Below are 21,683 nucleotides of genomic sequence, written 5' to 3'. Positions count from 1 at the left end.
AAATGATTTCATACATATAGAAAAGTTGCCAGAGCTGCACAAAGAATTCTCAGCCCCTTTTGCCAGATTACCCCCTTTTAACATTGCTGCATCTGCTCCATCTCCACCATCTTCCCTACCCTTTCTACACATAAAACCTCCCATGTTTTCCTTCCTTCCTTCCTTCCTTCCTTTGTTTTTAGTGTATTTACAAAATTGTGTAACTAGCAGCACTAGTTTTTTTCTGAACCCTTAGTTTTTCTGTACTGTAGTCTTTAGACATAGTGTCACACCACCCCTAAACATTCTAGTATATATTTGTGAAGACAAGGACATTCTCCAGTATAACCCACCAAGTCAGAAAGTCAACAATATAACACTACCATCAAACGTACAGACCCCATCCAAATTTCTTTCTTTCTTTTTTTTTTTTTTTTTGTTGTTGTTGTTGGCTGGCTGGTACAGGGATCCGAACCTGTGACTTGGTGTTATAAGGTAGTGCTCTAATCACCTGAGCTAACCAGCCAGCCTCCCATCCCATTCAAATTTCACCAGCTGTCTCAACCGTGTCTCTTTTTTCTTCATGGTCCATTTTATCGTTCAGGAATATGTGTTTCATTTAGTTGTCATCCCTTTTCAGATTCTTTCAGTCAGAATTTCTCAGTCTTTCTTTTTCTTTCATGTCCTTAACAGTTTTCAAGAGTATAGGCCTTCTGTAGGATGACCCATAACCTGGGTTCATCTGATATTTCCTTATGACTTGACTTAAGTCATGCATTCTTGGCAGGAATACACAGAAATGATGCTACATTCTTCTCATATCAAAAGGAAATCTTGGGGGCCAGCTGGTGGCTCACTTGGGAGAGCATTGTGCTGATAACACCAAGGCCACAGGTTCAGACCCTATATAGGGACGGCCATTAGCTCACTTCAGAGAGCGTGGTGCTGACAACACCAAGTCAAGGTTTAAGATCTCTTTCCAGTTATCTTTTTAGAAAAAGGAAACCTTGATCACCTGGTCATGTGGGTGCCTAGCAGTTCCCTCCATTTTAAATTTGTCATTTTCTCCCTTGTAATCAATTAGTTTTTCATAGGAAGGTATTCTAAGATGATGCTGGCATCCCATTTCTTATCACACCTCCATGTATCAACCTTAGCATCCATTATGATGTCTGCATGAATCAGCCACCTCTCTGATGGTTGCCAAATGGTGATTCTTTATTCCCATCAACTCTCCTACATTTATTAGCAGTCTACTATGCGGAAGAGCTTTCCTTTCTCTTACTCATATCAGTATGGACTCCTGAATTTCTGTTTGATTCAAAAGGTTGTAATCCATTACTGCCTTTATTTGTTTTGATGCTCTAATTGCTCCTGAGTGGGAGACCCTTCCAGCTGGCACTTCTGTCCTATAGTCATGTCTCCGTCACTCACTGAGCATGTTCTTACTTTTTGGCACAAGATATTCCAAACCAGCTTTTACTTTTCTTGCCCTAGCCCTGGAATCAGTCATTTCTCCAAGTAACCCTGTTTCTTTTTAGTTGAGAATGATGTTCACAAACCAAGATTAGAGCATACAGCTTGCTCATTGCTAACAGGGTATCATTATATGCAGACCCTCTCAATGGACAGATCTAGGAAATATATGTTTGGTATGTGTATATGTACATATATGTGTATATACACACATACATAGGTCTGTAACTATTTCTGTGTCTGTGTGGATATATTATAAACCCACGAGTTCATATAGATACCTTCAACTCCAATCCAGGGCCTGATGGTTTTTTTCTACCCTAACCTTTCCATTTTTGTAAAAACTTTCTCCAGTAGTCAGAAACTTGGCTCCTGTTATCCTTGATATACTTAACTTATATCCTTAATCAGTTTACTTATGTAACTAATCTCTTAACCATCCATGCTGGCTGACTCCTCTGTTTGCTACTACTATTTCCTCACCCCTATTTCATTGTACATGTAATTGGCCACCATGCCCACTGGAATGCTTTGGTGAGGCTCCCCAACCCCTCACCACCCTGTCCTCTTGGCCACTGGTCTGTACCAGCATGTGCCCTAACCCCCATAGGATGTGGGGCACCACAGTCTTGTCACTGTGCAGCTTCCAACTGTCCCACAGTTTCAGCCCCTAGGCTTACACCTACCCCTCACCACCCTGTCCTCTTGGCCACTGGTCTGTACCAGCATGTGCCCTAACCCCCATAAGGATGTGGGGCACCACAGTCTTGTCACTGTGCAGCTTCCAACTGTCCCACAGTTTCAGCCCCTAGGCTTACACCCTCTGTACTGGGAAGAGTGGGGAGGTGGGATAGGCAGATGCTCTTCCTTGAACCCTTAAGTGTTTATGTGCAAGCACACAGCCATTGTAATGAAGTGGTTTATTGGTATTTTATTTCCAATTGATGTGCTGTAAACAAGGTCATGAAGTATTAAATACTGTCTTAGTTATTACTGAATATAATGTATTACGCTTGCTCACAATCTCTTTTGGCTTTTGCTTCTTTACCGGACTTCTTAATGTTGGAGTGTCCCAGGTTTAAGTCCTAGGACTTTTTTTCTGTCTTCATTCCCTCTTAAGTTTGTATTTCCAATTCAGCCTACATTCTGAAACTCTGGACTCATACTGGTAACTGCCTACTTGACATCCCTTTACTGGCTAATAGGTATTTCAAATTTATTATACCGAAAAGGACTCCTGATAGTCCTTTCCCCTCTAAATACCTTTTGCAGGTTTTTCCGTCTCAGTAAATGACACCATCTTTTGCCCAGATGTTTAAGCCAGAAAACTTAGGAATCATTTTTAACTCCTCTGTCTCTCCTCTCCCCATATCCAGTTCACTTTCTATTCTGTTCCCAGAATGTATTCATCTTCTCTTCATCACCATTGTCACCACTTTAGTCTATAGCATTTTTTTTTTTCCTTTTTTGTCTTTTTTCGTGACCGGTAATGGGATTGCAACCCTCAGTGTCGCGCCCATACCGCGACCGGCACTGGGATCGCAACCCTCGGTGTCGCGCCCGCACCGCGCTCAACCAGTGAGCGGACAGGTCTCTATATGGGATCTGAACCCTCTGCGGGAGCGCCGCTGTGCTCCCAAGCACCGCACTCTACCGAGTGCGCCACCGGGCCGGCCCTAGTCTATAGCATTTTTTACTGGACTTCTCTAATATCTTCTAACTGATCTCCTTTTCCTTCTACAATCTATTCTCCATATTCTGGTCAGAATAATGTTTTTATTACCATGTGTGTCTCCATTGCTTATTAGCTTTCAATGGCTTCCTGTTGCTCTTAAAATAGAATCCAGACTTCTTAGCAAATTTTAAAAGGCCTTGCATTATCTGGTATCTACCCCCATCTCTGAGCTTGCCTCATATCACTCCCTTTAGTCACTCTGCTCCAGTCACATTGATCTTTCTGTTTCTGGAGTATGCCAAGCGTGTGCCCACCTTAGGATATTAGACTTCTACTTAGGCATTGAAAACTAAACCTTGAGTTCCTTTCCCCTAAATCTGCTCTTACTTAGATCTTTGCTCTCAGAAAGTTGGCATTTCCGTCCTCCTAGTTGCTTAGGCTAGAATCCTAGGAGTCAGACTGTATTCATCTCTTTATTTCATACCCTATATCCAGTCTGTCAACAAATCTTGTTGGTCTTACCTGCAGAATGTTTCTAATCTAAACATTTATCATCTTCTTTGCTATGATGCTAGCCCAAGCTGTCCTTATCTTTTTCTCAATCAGTCTCTTATTTATGACAGTTGTTTTAGGACAGTCTAATTATTCTGTGTGCCCTGTGCATCCCTATAGTGCACTCTCTATGTAGCTGCCAGAGCCACTTTTCAAACGTGTCACATCAATGGCATCTTACTTCTGTGTTGCAAACCCTTCGGTGGCTTGTTTGATAACTGTAAGCAATCCCCCAACTTCCCAAACCTTTCTCTCCTTCAACATTTCTCTATGCCTTACCTACATGGACCTTCTTTCTTTCCTCAGGTAGGTCCAAGCTTGTTCCCATTTTAAGGTTTTGACAATTACTGTGCTTTCTGCTTGGAATGTTGTTCCCCCAGATTTTTGCATGGCTGCTTCCTTCTTGTCATTCAGATCTCTTCTCAAATGTCAGTCCTCAGAGATGCCTTCCCTACCATCCTAGCTAGAGAGGTACCCACCACACTTCTTTCTCTTCCTCTTCATCACTATTTTATTTTATTTATAGCATTCTTCTTCACATTATTTTATTTTATTTATAGCATTTTTATCACATTTTATTTTATTTATAGCACTTACCAGTATCAACAATTTGTTTTGTGTTTTTACCCATCATAAATGTTTTACATATCATAAATATGTTTAATTTTTATAAAATTGTTTTTATTATTTTTCTCTCCTTAAAATGTAATTTACTTGAGAGCAGGGACTTTGTCCAGTTATTTCATCTCTTTATCTCCAAGGCCTGGAACAGTGTCACACAGAGTAGAATCTGTATTATAGATGACCAGTAAATATTGGATTAGTTCCAACAGGAACATCATGCCTCAACTGGACCTGACTGACATTGTTAGCATCATTTTCAGTATAAGCTTCCTTCAGGCTAGAACTGCAGCAGCCGGCCCAGATGATGAGGGGGGAGTTAGGGTGGTAGTGCAGCTAAACTGGATTGAGGCATCTTCCCCTGGAGCTAAGATTTTCAATCACAAGAGAAAATTGTCATTTATTAAATATTTAACAGCAACTATGGTGTTTGGATGCTAGTAATTTCTATTAAAATTTTCTTTTCCTTTGATAGAGTCGTTCCAATAAAGAAGATCCAGAACAGCTGAGATTAAAGCAGAAAGCCAAAGAGGTAGGACTTTCAAGTTACCATGCTTGTCTTTGTGTTTGAGGGAAGGTTGGCAGCTCTCTCCTGGCAATTAGGTCAGGGTTTATTTTGCTGTTGCATACCATTTGCAGAAGCCTTGGGGAAGGACAGGAACTGCTAAAGGCAAGGGCAGTACTTCAAATGAGGTCAATGAGTTCTGTGCTCTCTTTTTAAAATTTATTTTCAAGGCTTAGGCCTGTCTAGAAATGGCCTTTTGTAAACTATAGCAGTAGTGTACTTGGAGGAATATAATGTGGGATTTAAACAAAAAAAAAGAAACTTTTGAGATTTAGCATCTGGGACTGTACAATACGCTACATTTTTCCAGGGTAATTGTTCGTTTTGTAAATCTGATACTGCTTATAATTCTTTGGCTGGGAGGCGGTACTGGGATTTAGTTTTAAATGGAAAACGCCTCTGGCTTTTAATTTTCTGGGCCCAGCAGTTTTCTGTTCTGGAATGGAGCCCTTGTTTCACACAGTTCATGTTTAGCTGCAGGGGTTTTAGTTTATAGCTTAGACTGGTTAAGCTTTTACTCCCAGAGGCCTCTGCATAGCAACTGTAGAAATCAACAAATAAGTTCATTTATGTCTGCAGCCTCCTCTCAGTAGCTGACTTTTTACATTTCCCAATATCCATTTCCTGACTTTTTTAGCCCCAGAGAAAAAAGCTCCACTAATTGGAGCTTATTTTAATTGAGCCTTAATATTGTATCTCACTGGAGTTGCCCCCAGAGCTGCTGAGAACAGAATGAAATGAAAGTACCTAAGGTTGAAGATGTGGTGTTGTGTACGTGTGTGTGTGAATTTTTTCACTTGACCTACAGATTCTTTTCCCTCTTGAATAAATCATCAAGCCTGTTCACATTTCTGATTAAGGATCTGACAGCAGACGATAATAAAGACAATTGAGGTGTGAGACGTGTGATATGGAGCTGAAGAAATTGGTTTCTATAGTTACTTGACTGATTTCATGCAATTTTTAAGGATCTTTGTTCTAAATAAGAGTGATTTCCTGAACAACCTTTTTCCTTAACTGTGCCTCTTGAACTATGAAATTTGTTGTTGCTTAACACTGCTGCACTTGGCTCCTAGGTGCCAGCAGCAGCAGGTTATTTATGAATGTTTTAAAGGCCCTTATTGTTTGGATTAATGTAGGAGCTGAGGCAAAACAAATGGAAATCTAGTAAGATTCTCACAATCAATGTGGTGTGTTTTCATTAACAGAGGGAGGAAAATACATGAGCTCTGGGTAGAGGGATTTCAGGACTGGGACAAGGAACACTAGAAAGGGAGAACATTAAAATGGCTTGAAACAAAAAACATTTAATTTTAAAAAACAAAATATTTCTCATATTTTTTCTTTCCAGTGGAAAATATATCTAAATATATTAATATGAGAACTGTACCTAGCAAACCTGGCTTCATGATAGATTATTTGGGGATGAACAATCTATTGTTGCTCAGAATCATGGGTTTCCCTCTCTGTTTTGATTAAGGACTGATTAGATGCTTATCTCGCTTTCTAATTGCACCTGCTTTTTGGAAAATATAGAAAGCCTACCCTTTTAGCCTTAAGGATCTTCCCCTGTCTGTTCCTTCTTCATAAACCTTCATAAACATCTGTATATTAGATTACTTTTTTCTTCAGCTTTGTATAGAATGGTTTTGTTTGTTTGTTTGATTTTTCTTTTAGTATTGTGTTTAATTATTCCCTGAGGGATAAATAGGTGGATACTTTTCAGAGGAAATTGTGAGAAGAAATGTGCAAAAATAAAGTCTGCCCTAATGAGAACAGGTGGTAGCAAACCTGTTTTTTTCTCTTCCTTGTACCTCTATTTCTTTTTTCAAGCAAAATTAAAAGAACTCAATATAATTTCTTTACAAAATATTTTGAAAATTTTCTAGTTGCTTCCTATTATAAATCCTCCTTGTTCAAAAAAGTCAAATACATTGGTCTAGTTCCAAGAACAAAGCCGTTCTGTATTGCAAATGCTTGGTGAAAGTTAAATATTGTCATTTTTGTCATCCTCTTGCCCCCTAGAGTTCTTAATAACTTTAATGTTCTAAGGGGCTGTAGTTCAGAATCAAGCACACAGAGATACCATATTTAGTTTGATTTCATTAATATTGACCCTATCTTAATAGAGAGTTGAATTGTTCTCTTGTATGGTAATTTATAAGGTTAGCATTTGGGATGTACTAATCGCTGTCACACTGGTATAAACTATAATGCTTTGGTTTGTGATTTTTTGGTATTTGGCTATCTGGGAAGTATTCTTTGTTCAATTGTGAAAATTAGTACAGATTCTTTATCGATGCTTGATTTGGAACTGCTTTCCTTTCCCTTTCCAGGTAACCACCTACCTATCAAGCTGGTCACAGGAAATAGATTAATGACAGTATCTTATGAGTGCAGGACTCTGAAGAACTGTTTAGAGGAGTTGTAAGCTTTATTTACACTGGGAAATATTTTAGTAGTGGTATTTGTCATATAAATATTAAATCACAACTTGAATCCGTTTCTTACATAATCTTATAATCCAGTTTTGCTTTCAGCTGTTAAGGACTAGAATTTTGATCTTGATCATTTCTCCTGTGGTTTTTCTTTCTCTAATACAGTTTTAGAGGCTATTCATTTCTTCTTTGCATTCTGGGTGTAAGGAAAAATTGTGTTAAATTGGGCAGGTTTTTATAAAGGTATTTAATAATTTCTTTTCATTCTTCCTTATTGACTTCTTCCAATTTTGTCATTCTCATTTGGCACAGAAAAAAAAAAAAAAAAAGGCTGCCTTTGGGTTTGCCTCCAGCCTCACCTAAATCGTTGAAGTAGTTCTTGCTGCATACTGTTCTTATTGACCTGAGGGGTTATCTATCTATTTGAAAACATTACTGTTGTCTGGCTGAAATGTCTGTGCATAGCCCTATAATTCAAACATTTTAATTTAAACTTAGAGGCTGTCTTTTTTCTTTTTTTGTGTTTTTGCATAAAAAATCATTATAGGCATATTTTCAATACCAGCACTTTCAAATTCTGAACTTTTGGATTTTCCTAGATTCTTTTCCTAAAATGTAAGTTCTGACATTTTTCTGTTTCACCATTTGTTTGTGAAAGGTTTTTAATAGATTACTAATTGTCAAATTCTAACTTCAAACAAGCAGGCACATCTTTGCTTAATGCATCTGCAGACTTGTTCAAAATGTGTTTGTGTGTGTGTGTCCTAGATTAATATCTAGCCCTTAGTATTTCCCTTTCTTACCAAATCATCCAGAATTCTTCAGTTAGCCATTTGACCTTGTAGTTCAAACATCCTGATTCTTTAAGCATTTGTTATATATTTTTGATCCTTATTTTATTTTGAATTTCTTCTTTTTCATTGGGAAATGTGAGTTTGTGTATCTGTGCAGAGTGAGACAAATTCATTTACTTTCTTTTTTTTTTTTTTTTTGTCTCTTTTTTCGTGTCCGGCAACGGATCGCAACCCTCAGTGTCGCGCCCGTACCGGACCAGGACCGGCAACGGGATCGCAACCCTCGGTGTTGCGCCCGCACCTCGCTCAGCCAGTGAGCGGGAACCGGTCTGTATGTGGGATCCGAACCCTCGGCGGGAGCGCCACCACGCTCGCAAGCAGCGCACTGTAGCACTGCACCACCGGGCCGGCCCTTCATTTACTTTCTTTTTAACAAATCCTAGCATTCCCACTTTGTTTGTTATCAGACAATAGAGTGGAGAAAAAGGAATGCAAGACATACCTGATGGCACATTGGCTTCCCTGTGCAGCCTATAGGAACTGGGCAAAAGAATAAGTATTAAATGATTAAAATGCATAACAGATTAGAACATATGTACCCTGAAGTATTTAGGACTGTTAAATAAAATTTATAGGAGGCCATTGGTTTGGACTGAGCTCCTGCACTAGTCCCAACATACCAAACCAATATAGAGTTACTCATGCTGACATTCCACACCACCAAACCAAAACTAAGTTGTTTTATCTGAACTTCCAGGAAATCACACGCATGTGCACACAGAAAGAAAGAGAGAGTGTGAGAGAATGAGAATGAGAATGAGAGAAAGAGAATAGCCATATCCCCAAACAGGTCAGTTTTAACCAGCATGATAAGGAAGTCCCCTTTGCTTTAACCTTTAAAAGGAAATAACTTGGACACAACCAGTCAGCTTTTTATTCTCTGTTTCTGCTTTCCTCGGTCCTTTTCTATCTATAAAGCCAACCTTCTCTGCCCAGTTCATCAGAACACTCATTTTATTTTATAGAATGAGGCGTTGCCCAATTCTAGAATCACAAATAAAAGCCACTTAAGATCTTTAAACTAAATTTGTTATACATAATTTTGTCTTTTGATTGGATTTTTGTTTATAGAAAATGTAGGTTATAAAAACTTTAAGTGTCACTCTATAAAGAATTATAAGAAATAAAATACTGAATCACAAGGCTCATTACTGATTAGAAAATATATTATTTAGGTATGTGAAGGGAAAGATTTTATAATTTTGTCTTTTGATTGGATTTTTGTTTATAGAAAATGTAGGTTATAAAAACTTTAAGTGCCACTCTATAAAGAATTATAAGAAATAAAATACTGAATCACAAGGCTCATTACTGATTAGAAAATATATTATTTAGGTATGTGAAGGGAAAGATTTTTAAAAAAATGAAATTTAAAGAGATATGTAGTCAGTAAAACATGATAATTAAGGCTGACTATTAAATTACAGCAATTTGTATTTAAACTTTATGCTAGTTCTGCATGGGCCAATAATGCATAGAACACTGGATTGAGCAAAATGAAATTTGTCATTAAAAGTACATTCTAGAACTAGCCAGCCACCAAAACAAAACACACACACAAAAAATGTACATTCTAGCAATCAAATTAATGTAGTATAGAGAGAAACAGAGATTCAAAGGTTTCAAAGCATTGATAGTCTAGGGCAGTTCTCAAACTTTTGCATGCATGAAAAATAACTGGAGGGCTTGTTTAAAATACAGATCGCTGGGCCCCACACCCAGAGTGTATGATATCATAGGTCTGAAGTGGGGCCTGAAAATAGGCATTTCCAACGAGTTCCCATATGCTGCTGCTATTGCTGCTGCTCTGCAGATCACACTTAGAACAGTTGGTCTAGGAGGAGAAACAAGGGGGTCTTTAAAATGTTATTACTTTTATTTTCCCACTAACTAAATGGTCAATGAAAGTTAAACAAAATCTTGTGATTGTGGATCTGAGATTTGGTATCTAGAACTGGCATAGTTTAATTACTGCCTGATTACATTCAATAAGTTCTCTGTTGGCAAAAGAAAAGCCACACTAGGTTTTTTCGTGGGCTTTTTCACAAGAGACCTTTATTGGAGGTATTTCTTTACTGGTATACCTTACATTGAGAAGATGACATTTTATTTAGAGATTCATCAGAAGATTGCATGCATCCTTAATTTTGAAGTGTAGGATCTGTGTGTCTTGAGAGACACATTATAAAAGAAATAGCATTGAAGTAGAAATCAGTAGTGTTAGCTTCTAGATTCAGCCTGCCATTTGTCTACATCTCACTTTTGGGAAGTTACTTTACCTCTTTGAACTTACCTCAGTTTCTTTGTATTTAAAATAAGTGTAACAAAACCTGCTCTGCTTATGATACAAGGCTGTTGGAATTTAAGGAAAGGTGAAGCATAAAAGAAAAAGTCAGTAGCTTAAAAACCGTAGCTATAGGAACACTTAAGATAGATGCCATCAGGCTGTTAGACTTAGGTTTGAGATTGATCATGGATATGTTAGGGTTTTTTTTCCTCTTCCAGCGTATTGGAAAGGGAGGTGGAAAAAGAGCGTAAGGGTGAGAACTTAAAAAAAAAAAGTTTTGTAATATAGAATAACGATAGCACATTATATTTTAAACAATTCATAAATCAAGTATTATGTTTAATTTAAAGGGAGATGGTGTCTAATTGAGATTATGAGGAATATACCATTTTTCTGAAAGGTAGGGATGGATGAGAAGGGCTGACCAGCAAGGCATCAGAATGTATATTTCACTTTCGAAGAATCTCAGGTGTTCTGGACAATGTCTAGTAAGAATTTGCCATAGTGACTGGGGAAGGAAAAAAAATCCGACTCTGTACTGTTTGATGTGGTGGAATGCCTGCCTAATAGTTGTCTTTGGGGGCTTGAAAAGGATTTTGCATTTCTGTTTTGGTATCCTTAAATTTTAGGTGAGGTGTAAGGGTAGTGATTTTTGGGGGACTTGCTTTTTGGTTCCGTTGGTTTAAGATTCACCTGGGTTTTTTTGTTTTATTTTATTTTATTTTATTTTTTAATTGAATCATAATTGATTATACATGTTTTTGGTGTTCAATGTTGATGTATGTTGATCAAGTCAATATTAATAGCATATACATTATTACAAATCGTATTTATTTTCTATGCCCATTATCCAATCTCTCCCCATCCTCCTCTCCCTCCCCCATCCTTACCTCTGATAATCCTAGATTTCTTCTCTCCTTCTGAAAGAGTAATGGTTGTTCTGCTGATTTGTTGCCTAGATGATCTGTCTAGTGCTGAGAGAGGTGTGTTCAGGTCCCGCACTATAAACATAGAGCAGATGCTTCTATCACTCTGGATAGAAAGGCTTTGTGGGAAGAGACATACTCTTCTTTTCTTTGATCTCTGCTCTGAGAGAGGTGTGTTCAGGTCCCGCACTATAAACATAGAGCAGATGCTTCTATCACTCTGGTTAGAAAGGCTTTGTGGGAAGAGACATACTCTTCTTTTCTTTGATCTCTGCTTGTGACTCTCCTGTCATCTCCTTGTGTCAATGCAGTTGAGTGGCTGGTGGGCCATTTGTGTGGTGGTTGTAGCATCTAGCTGCTTTTGCAGCAGCTGTGGTTATTGTGGATGTGGTGGGCCACCCATGTGGAAGTGGTGTTTTTGGTGTGCTCCTTGCCTGGTTGCAGGAGGAAGGGTCAGTCCCTGGCTTCATGCATCAGGACCCCAGTTGGGCCCCGTGGCAGCGGTGGCCTGCCTGGTTGTGGGAGGAGGGGTCAGTCCCTGGCTCCATCTGGTTTTACATTCTAAGATGTTGTTGCAGAGCATTTGGGTTGGAGGGGGAGAGGGAAAGGGGGAAGGAAATAGGGTGGGATAAGGAGGAAGGAGGGGGGATGTGGTTGAGGCCCGTGGCACCTCCCTCATTCCTGCAGGGGAGAGAAGGGGGCTTCTGGTGGTGGCTTGGTCATTGCTGGGCTGAATGCAGATATCTGGAGGGTGTGGCCAAAGCCTGCAGCCCCACACTGCCCTGGCTGGGGACCATGGGGTGTTTCCTCTGGCAGCTCACTGGTTGTCACTGGGCTGGATGCAGGTGTCAAGGGGGCATGGCTGAGGCCCTTGGCCACCCATCCTCCCAGTTCAGGGGCCTGGGGCACTTCCTACAGCAGCTCAGTGGTCATGGCTGGGCTGGTTGTGGGTGTCAGGGGGCATGGCTGAAGCCCTTGGCTCTCCCCCATCCCTGGCTTGTGAGTCCAGGGGTATTCTGCTCCTTCTAGGTTTTATAGGTGTTCTTTGGTGAAGTGAGATCTTTACCAGTTAGTATCAAACTATGTCTCTGGTCTGTGGGTATTTTATTTTTTCTTTCAGTGCTGTGTTGGATTGTTTGCTGTTCCCACCACTCAAACTCTGCACTAGAACGAATTTGTTGTCCTTTGCTTACTTTGAAAATGGGGGAAATTCCTGTGGGGACCAGTACTTGAGCCCTGGGGTTGAGCTAAATTGCTGTTTTGCTGCTGATTCCTGGGGAAGGCTTTTTGTGCAGCTCAGGTTTTCATGATTGACTTTGTAGGTACTTCTGGGTCTTGTGAGATCCAGTACACCTGGGTTGTGTAGAAACTCTGGTTTGGACCTGAGTCTTTTCAGCAAACTGCACCCCCTGCAGTTCTCTATTCCTTACCAGTCTACACAGAGTGGGCCTGTACTGATTGGAGGGCAGATCAGCTGTCCATGCTGTGCCCAAGTGCTCTCCCAGTGAGCCTGGCTCTCCCACCACCTTCACTCCAAACACTTCCCATGGGATGGGCTGTGCTCAGGTCCCTTGTGATGACTCACTGGCCTCTGAGTGGCTTTTTTTTCAGTTGTTATGGCTTTTTGCTCCTATGTGGGCCACCAGGGATGTCTTTTCCCCTGCCACCTCTAAGCAACTTCATCAGAAGGGCATAGCTGTCGCTTTTGCCAGCTCTTCCTCTGTGTGCTCACTGGGGCCAGTCTTGAAGTGGCTGGGATTTCAAATGGTGGGATCAATCCTTCCTTTCTTTCATCATGGCCTCTCCTGCCTTCATGCACTCCGTAGGTCTCTCTTACTCTTCCCTGGAGCTCTAACAGCCCCGGCTTGACTGTCATTGCTTTTTAATAGTTGTGAATTGGTTGATTTGTGGGAGACAGTGATGCTGGGGACTGTCCATTCTGCCATCTTGACCAGAAGCCCTAAGATTCACCTGTTAATGTTTCATGATATTTGCTTGTTTTATAGTAAAATATTTTAGGATTTACATTGCTTTCCTCAGTAAATTTAGTATTTTTAGCATAATTTAGAATTAATTATAAGCCTCATTGAGAATTGTAGAGTTTGGTTAGTAATTTTTCCAAAGCATATCTAAAATTTAATTTAAATTTTTATTATTTTTTAAAGTTTTCTCCCAAGTCAGTACACAAAAAGTTTCTATTGTTTGGTGTTAGGGTTTTATTGTTATCTTGATGTATAATTTTATTGCAAAATCTAAGCAGGACATTATTCTTATGTCTTTGTATGCTGAATTCAAAACCTGGTAATGTATATCTCTTATTTCTTTAGATTCTTTCAAACATTCCTATTTAATGACAATAGCTATTTTCAGTGCTATTAATGTATTTATTGTGTGACAACACACATAAGCCTTGGAAAGACATTAACTTACCTCTCAGCTCTTTCCTTATCCCCCTCCCCCTTTTTTTGGTCTTGGGGATAACCCATCATTTTATACCTTATTACTTTCCAAAAGTTTGTAGCAAAATCAGACTGAAGATGACACTGCTTCATATTTTTGGATCATTTGTGATAAGAGGTAGTTCTCCTGTTCTCTTTTGTATTTTTAGTGTCTGCATTTTGCCCCTATATCTTCCCTTCCATAAGCATGAAAAAGAAACATTTTTAGGTTTCCCATACTGTTAGTGTGGAACTATAGAGATAAATTTGCTCCTTCTTAACAGAAGAATATAACACTATGTCCCTATGTCTGTCTAGGCATTTGAATTATTTAATACATGTTTAATTGAAGACAAAATTATAACATCAAGGATTTTCAATGTATGCATATGTCATATATAAAATGATTACAACAAAGGGTAGATAAAGGGACATCCATAAGGGTAAGGTTTCTATATTCTGCTTGATGTGGCTAAATATTGATTCTAAGTAAATTTAAGAAAATTGTAACTTTTAGAACCACCCCTGAAATTACAATTAAATATATACAGAAATGTACTTAAAACACAATAGATAAGTTTAAATGAAGTATTAAAAATATCTGACATACCCAAAAGAAGTAGGAAAGGGGAAACAGAGCAGTGACAAACAGAGGGAACAAACAAAAGAAATAATAAAATGAGACCTAAATTCAAATGTATCAATCATTGCATTAAGTGTAAATGGTCTAAATTTACCAATTAAAAAAGATTTTCAGAATGGATTAAAAAACTATGAACTATATTTTATATTTGTCTATGAGAAAATTAATTCATATATAATGGTACAGGTAGATTAAAAGGATGGGGAAAATGCTCACATTAGAAAAGAAGAAATGTCTTAAATCAATAATGTAAGTTTCTGGCTTAAGGAACTGGAAAAAAGAAGAGCAGTATAAACCCAAGGCAAGCAGAAGGAGGTACATAATAAAGGTAAGAGTAGAAGTCAATGACTGTGAGGAAAAAAAGAAAAGAAATGAAACAAAAAGCTGGTTTTTTGATCAACAAAATTGATAAATGTCTAGTAAGACTGAGAAAGGAAAAAACAAAGAAGACCAATCACCAATACCAAGAATGAAAGATAGACTGTCACTACAGACCCTGCAGATGTCAAAGCAATAAGGAAATACAATGAGCAACTCTGTGCATAAGTTTGGCAACTTAGATGAAATGACCAATTTCTTTTTTTCTTAATTTTATTTTATCAATATACAATATGGTTGATTTTTGTGCCCATTACTGAATCCTCCCTCTCCCCTCCTTCTCTGTCTCAGCAAGCTCATATCTATTTGCTTGTGTTAAAACTTCAAAGAGTTGTGAATGTTATGTCTTCTTCCCTCCCCCGCCAGTTTTATTTGTGTATTTATTTATTTATTTTTAGCTCCCACAAATAAGTGAGAACATGTGATATTTCTATTTCTGTGCCTGACGTTTCACTTAATGTAATTTTCTCTAGTCCATCCATGTTGTTGCAGGCAGTATTTCATTCTTTTTTTATAGCAGAGTACTATTCCATTGTGTAGATATACCACATTTTCCATAGCCACTCATTTGATGATGGACATTTGGGCTGGTTCCAACTCTTGGCTACTGTAAATGGTGCTACAGTGAACATTGGAGTGCAGGTATATCTTTGACTTGATGATTTCCATTCCTCTGGGTATATTCCCAGCAGTGGGATAGCTGGGTCATATGGTAGATCTATCTGCAATTGTTTGAGGAACCTCCATACCATTTTCCATAGAGGCTGCACCATTTTGCAGTCCCACCAACAATGTGTGAGAGTTCCTTTTTCTGTGCAACCTTGCCAGCATTTATCATTTAGTCTTTTGGATATTAGCCATCCTAACTGGGGTGAGATGGTATCTCAGTGTAGTTTTCATTTTCATTTCCCTAATGCTAAGTGATGTTGAGCATTTTTTCATGTGTCGGCCATTCATATATCTTCCTATGAGAAATGCCTATTTAGCTCTTTTGCCCATTTTTTAATTGGGTTACTTGTTTTTTTGTCATAAGGTTGTTTCAGTTCCTTGTACATTTTGGATATTAATCCTTTGTCAGATGTATATGTGTTGAATTTTATCAAATGCTTTTTCAGCATCTATAGGGATGATCATATGGTCCTTGTGTTTGATTTAATTGATATGGTGTATCACACTTATTGATTTTCATATGTTGAACCAACCTTGCATCCCTGGGATGAAACCCACTTGATCATCGTGTATAATTTTACGTATCTGTTGCTGTATTCTGTTAGCTAGTATTTTATTGAGGATTTTTGCGTCTGTATTCATCAAGGATATAGCCCTGTAGTTTTCTTTTTCTGTTGTATCTTTACCTTGTTTTGGTATCAGGGTGATGTTTGCTTCATAGAATGAGTTTGGGAGAATGGCCTCTGTCTCAATCTTTTGGAACAGTTTGTAGAGAATTGGTGTCAACTCCTCTTTGAATGTTTAGTAGATTTCTGCTGTGAACCCATCTGGTCCTGGGCTTTTCTTTGTTGGCAGCCTTCTGATAGCAGCTTCAATCTCTTTTATTGTTATTGGTCTGTTCAGATTTTCTACGTCTTCCTGACTCAGTTTTGGTAGTTTTTGTGTGTCCAGAAATTTGTCCATTTCCTCCAGATTTTCAAATTTGTTAGCATATAGTTGTTTATAGTAGTCACTAATGATTTTTTTGTATTTCTGAAGTATCAGTTGTAATATCACCTTTCTCATTTCTAATTTTTGATATTTGGTTCTTCTCTCTTCTTTAGTTAGCCATGCTAATGGTTTGTCAATTTTATTTATCTTTTCAAAAACCAACTTTTTGATTCATTGATCTTTTGTATCATTTTTGGGGCTTCTATTTCATTAAGTGCTGCTCTGATCTTAATGACTTTTTTTTGTCTGCTAACTTTGGGTTTGGATTGTTCTTGTTTTTCTAGTTCTTTACAGTGAAGTATTAGGTTGTTTACTTGCCATCTTTCCATTCTTTTGAAGTAAGCATTTAATGCGATAAATTTCCCCCTCAGTGCTGCTTTTGCAGTATCCCACAGGTTTTGGTTTGATGTATCATTGTTTTCATTAGTTTCAATAAATTTTTTGTCTTCCTGTTTAATTTCTTCTTGGACCCACATATCATTAAGTTGAATGCTGTTTAATTTCCATGTGTTTGTATAGTTTCCAGAATTTCGTTTGTTATTGATTTCTAATTTTAATCCATTGTGGTCTGAAAAAATACATGGGATAATTCCAATTTTTTTGTATTTGTTGAGACTTGATTTGTGACCTAACATGTGATGTATCTCATCTCCCATGTGCTGATGAGAAGAATGAATATTCTGAGGTTGTTGGATGGAATGTTCTGTAGATATCTGCCAAGTTCAATTGGTCTAGAATGTTGTTTAGATCTTGTGTTTCTCTGCTGATCCTTTGCCTAGGTGATCTGTCCAATATTGAGAGTAGGGTGTTCAGGTCCCCTGCTATTGCGGTATTCGTGTCTGTTTCCTTCTTAGGTCTAATAGAGTTTGCTTTATAAATCTGGCTGCTCCGACATTGGGTGCGTATATACTTATGATTGTTATGTCTTCTTGATGGATGAATGCTTTTATCATTATGTAGTGGCCCTCCTTATCTCTTTTTATAGTTTTTAGGTTAAAGTCTATTTTATCAGATACAAGAATAGCTACTCCAGCTCGTTTTTCATTTCTGTTTGCATGGTAAATCTTTTCCCATCCTTTCACTCTTAGTCTGTGTGAGTCTTTATAGGTGAGGCGGGGCTCTTGAAGTCAGCATATAGTTGGGTCTTCCTTTTTAATCCAGTCTGTCAGTCTGTGTCTTTTGAGTGGGAAATTTAATCCTTTTACATTAAGAGTTGTAACTGAAAAGTGTTGATTTACTCCAAGAATTTTATTAATTTTTGTTTGGATGTCTTAAGTGTCTTTTCTTCCTTTCTTTCTGATTTAGTGTTTGTCTTCTGTATTTGTTGGTTTCTTGGGTCATAGATAAACTTTTTTCTCTCTTCATTGTTGGCATTTTTATTTTACTAGTGGATTTTGATTTTTCTTGAGTTTTCATGGCAGTGGTAGTTATTTTTCAGGTACCAAACCCAGTACTCTGTTGAGAATTTCTCGTAAGGGTGGTCGTGTGGTAGTGAATTCCCGCAGTTTTTGTTTGTCTGAGAAATATACTATTTGCCCTTCATTTTGGAAGGATAGCCTTGCGGGGTAAAGTATTCTTGACTGGCAACCTCTGTCTTTTAGTATTTTGAATATATCATCCCATTCTTTTCTGGCTTTTAGGGTTTGTGATGAAAAGTCTGATGTTGGTCTGATTGGGGCTCCCTTGTAGGGGACTTGATGCTTCTCTCTTACGGCTTTGAAGATTCTCTCTTTGTCTTTGAGTTTTGCCAATTTGACTCTAACATGTTTTGGAGAAGACCTTTTTGGGTTGAATACATTTGGGGATCTTTGAGCTTTCTGAATCTGAAGATCCGTGTCTTTTCCTGTACCTGTGAAGTTTTCTGCCACTGTTTTGTTGAATATGTTTTCAGTGCAATCTCCTTTTTCCTCGGAACCCTTCTGGAAAACCCATGACTCGGATATTTGAGCACTTAAGGTCGTCTGATATCTCTCTCAGATTTTCTTCAATGTTTTTCATTCTTTTTTTTTCTTTTCTTTTTGTCTGCCTGTGTTATTTCAAACAGCCCATCTTCAAGGTCAGAAGTTCTGTCTTCTGCTTCTTTGGGCCTGCTGGTTAAACTCTCTGTTGTGTTTTTTATTTCATTGAATGAATTCTTCAGCTCCGCAAGCTCTGCTGCATTCTTTTTCAAGGCATTGATTTCCTTGTACATGTCTTCTTTCAGGTCCTGTATACTTTTCCTCATTTCATCGTGTTGTCTAGGTGAGTTTTCTTGGATCTCATTTAGTTTCCTTAGAATTATCACTCGAAATTCCTTGTCAGACATTTCAAGGGCTTCTTGTTCTATAGGATCTAGAGCTTGAAAGTTATTACCCTTTGGTGGTGTACCTTCTTGATTTTTCCTTTGGTGTTTAGTTATTGTGGCAAGGGATTTTGTAGTCCACATGTTTGACCCTGTTGTCCTGCTAGGATCCTGCTGGTGCTGAGAATTTGGCACAGCTGCCTCAGTGCCTGTGAGTGGAAGGTTCGGGCCTCTCTTCTCCATGTGGACTGGACTGGGTTGGGAGTTCAGCAGCGTCACCTACCTGTTCCCATCTGGGTGCCTTGTGGTGTGTGGTTGCTGTGGCTGTTGGGCCTCTACGGGGTGGCCTCCCTGGTTGGCATGCACTCACCCAGGTTGGGGGTGGGGTCCAGTGATGGCAGTGCCTACCTGCTCCAGCGCGCTTGCGCTTCAGGTTGCATGGTTGCCACGGCTCTCGGGCCTCTCCAGGGGATGCCTCTCCGGTTGATGCCAGATGAAATAACCAATTTCTTTCTTTCTTTTTTTTTTTTTTTAAAGATGACCAGTAAGGGGATCTTAACCCTTGACTTGGTGGTGTCAGCACCATGCTCTCTGAAGTAAGCTAACTGGCCATTCCTATATAGGGATCCGAACCCACGGCCTTGGTGTTATCAGCACCACATTCTCCCAAGTGAGGTATGAGCTGGCCCTGAAATGACCACTTTCTTAAAAAGCACAGAACTATCCAAACTTGGCAAGATTGGAGTTCTGTAATCATTAAATAAATTGAATTTGTAGTTAAAAGCTTCTCATAAAGATATCTTCAGGCGTAGATCATTTTACTTAGTAAATTCTATCAAGCACTTAGAGAAGAATTAAAACCACTTCTACACAGTCTCTTCCAGAAAGTAGAAGAGATACAAACACTTTCAAATCATTTTATGAGGCCAGCATTACCCTGATAATCAAAACCAGAAAGATATTACTAAACAAGGAAACTATAGACCAGTCTCTCTCATGAGTGTAGATGTAAACGTCCTCAACAAAGTATTAGCAAACCAAATCTAGCAGTATGTAAAAAGAATTATACAACATGGCCATGTGGGGTTTACCCCAGAAGTCTGGTTTAATATTAGAAAATCAGTCAATGTAATCTATTATATTAATAGTCTAAGAAAGAAAAACTGTGTGATCATATCAATTCAGATAAAAACTCAGGAATCTGGGGTTAGAAGGAATTTCCTCAATCTGATAAATGACAGCTTTAAAAACCCTACTGCTGATAGCATTCTTAATGGTGAAAGACTGACATGCTTTCTTCCAAAGATTAGAAACAAGACAAGGTGGGCTGGCTGGTTAGCTTGGTTAGAGTGCCTTATAACACCAAGATAATGGGTTCAGATCCCCTTACTGGCCAGCCACACACACACAAAAAAAAAAAAATTAAAAAAAAAAAAAGGAAAAGGAGAAGGATGTCTGCTTTTTAAAAAAATTCAACATTATACTGTAAGTCCTAGCCAGTACAATTAGGCAAGAAAAACAAATGAAAAGCAAACAGATTGGAGACAGAGAGATAAAATAGCTTGTCTTTTCATTCTCTTGAATTACATAGACAAAGTTTTTCATTTTGATGATGTTCAATTTGTCAATGTTTTTCTTTTATGGACATGCGTTGGGAGTCATGTCTAAGAGTAGTTTGCTAGACCCCAAAACACAACAATTCTCTTGTGTTTTTTTTCTAGTATTTTATAGTTTTAAATTTGCATTTTGAGTTGATTTTTGTATAAGGTGTGAGGTTTAGAACCAAATTGACTTTTTTTACTAGTGCACATGGATGTCCATTTGTTGGCGAGACTATGCTGGACACCAAAATGGTAAGGACAGATTTTAATCAGTAATATACTATTGCAGTAGAAAAGAATCCAGCATGAACTGAACCCAACTTCAGTTAATTTGTACAGAGGTGACTGGCGTTTTAAAGGGAGAATGAGAGAGTTGGGAAGGGTGTGAACAGGAGCTCAATAGAATCAGGGAACTGAAAAATTTATTAAAGTGGGAAGGGTGTTGGTCCATTTGAAACTCATGTGGGTTTGCTAATAATGCTTCTACCCTTCCACAGAGACTGGGAGACAGGGGCTTTATATTCAGATGTTAGCTGGAACAAATAGTAAATTCTTTTGGCAGCCTTGAGTTTTCTCAGATAGGCCCTTTAAAAGGGAGGTATGAGTGAATCAACCTAGGGATATGGCCTTAACCTGTTAGAAACTGTGTTCGTATTTTGTTCAAGTCTTTTTTAAGGCCAGGTTGAGGCTTACTTGAGAAGAGGGCTGGCTCATTGGAGCCTGGTGAAGGTTGGTCAAGGAGAGAATTTTTGTCATTTCTCAACTGAATTGTTTTCCAAACTGGTCAAAAATCAGTTGGCCATATTTATAAGGATCTTATTTCTGAATTCTCTGTTCTGTTCTATTAATCTATGTGTCTGTTCCTTTGCCAATGCCACATTGTTTTGATTACTTTAGCCTTATAGTAAGTCTTAAAATTGGATGGTGTGATTCTTCTAATTCTGTTTTTTTTTTTTTTTCAAAATTGATTTTGCTATTCTAATTCCTTTGCCTTTTCATATAACCTTTAGAATCAACTTATTCATATCTATTTAAAAAATTGGACTTGTGTTCAATCTGTAGATCAATTTAGACAGAATTGAAATCTTTATTATGTTGGGTCTTGCAATCCATGAACACAGTAAGTCTCTCCATTTATTTACATTTTCTTTCTGTCATGAACGTTTTGTGGTTTATAGCATACAGATACCTGTAGATGTTAGATTTATGCTTGAATATTTCCTTTTTAGGAGAGCTATTATAAATGACATTGTTTAAAACTTTTTTCCAATTGTACCTTAATGGTAGTTGGAAAAATGACTGTTGTGTGT

At 38.3% G+C, this 21,683-nt stretch overlaps 1 protein-coding gene across 1 annotated transcript in view; it reads left to right on the top strand.

The window, feature by feature from the left end:
• Positions 1-21,683, top strand: part of TAF4B (TAF4b RNA polymerase II, TATA box binding protein (TBP)-associated factor, 105kDa) — a gene marked incomplete at its 3' end in the record, with an annotated part of 116,173 nt that overhangs the window by 90,188 nt on the left and 4,302 nt on the right. Inside the window, 1 exon segment of the mRNA XM_008591935.1 lies at positions 4,779-4,835. Coding sequence (XP_008590157.1) covers positions 4,779-4,835 — 57 coding nt within the window.

The sequence above is a fragment of the Galeopterus variegatus genome, unplaced genomic scaffold, assembly GCF_000696425.1.
Source record: "Galeopterus variegatus unplaced genomic scaffold, G_variegatus-3.0.2 Scaffold7416, whole genome shotgun sequence".
Taxonomy (NCBI): Eukaryota; Metazoa; Chordata; class Mammalia; order Dermoptera; family Cynocephalidae; genus Galeopterus; species Galeopterus variegatus.
This window is presented reverse-complemented; position numbering and strand designations above follow the sequence as displayed.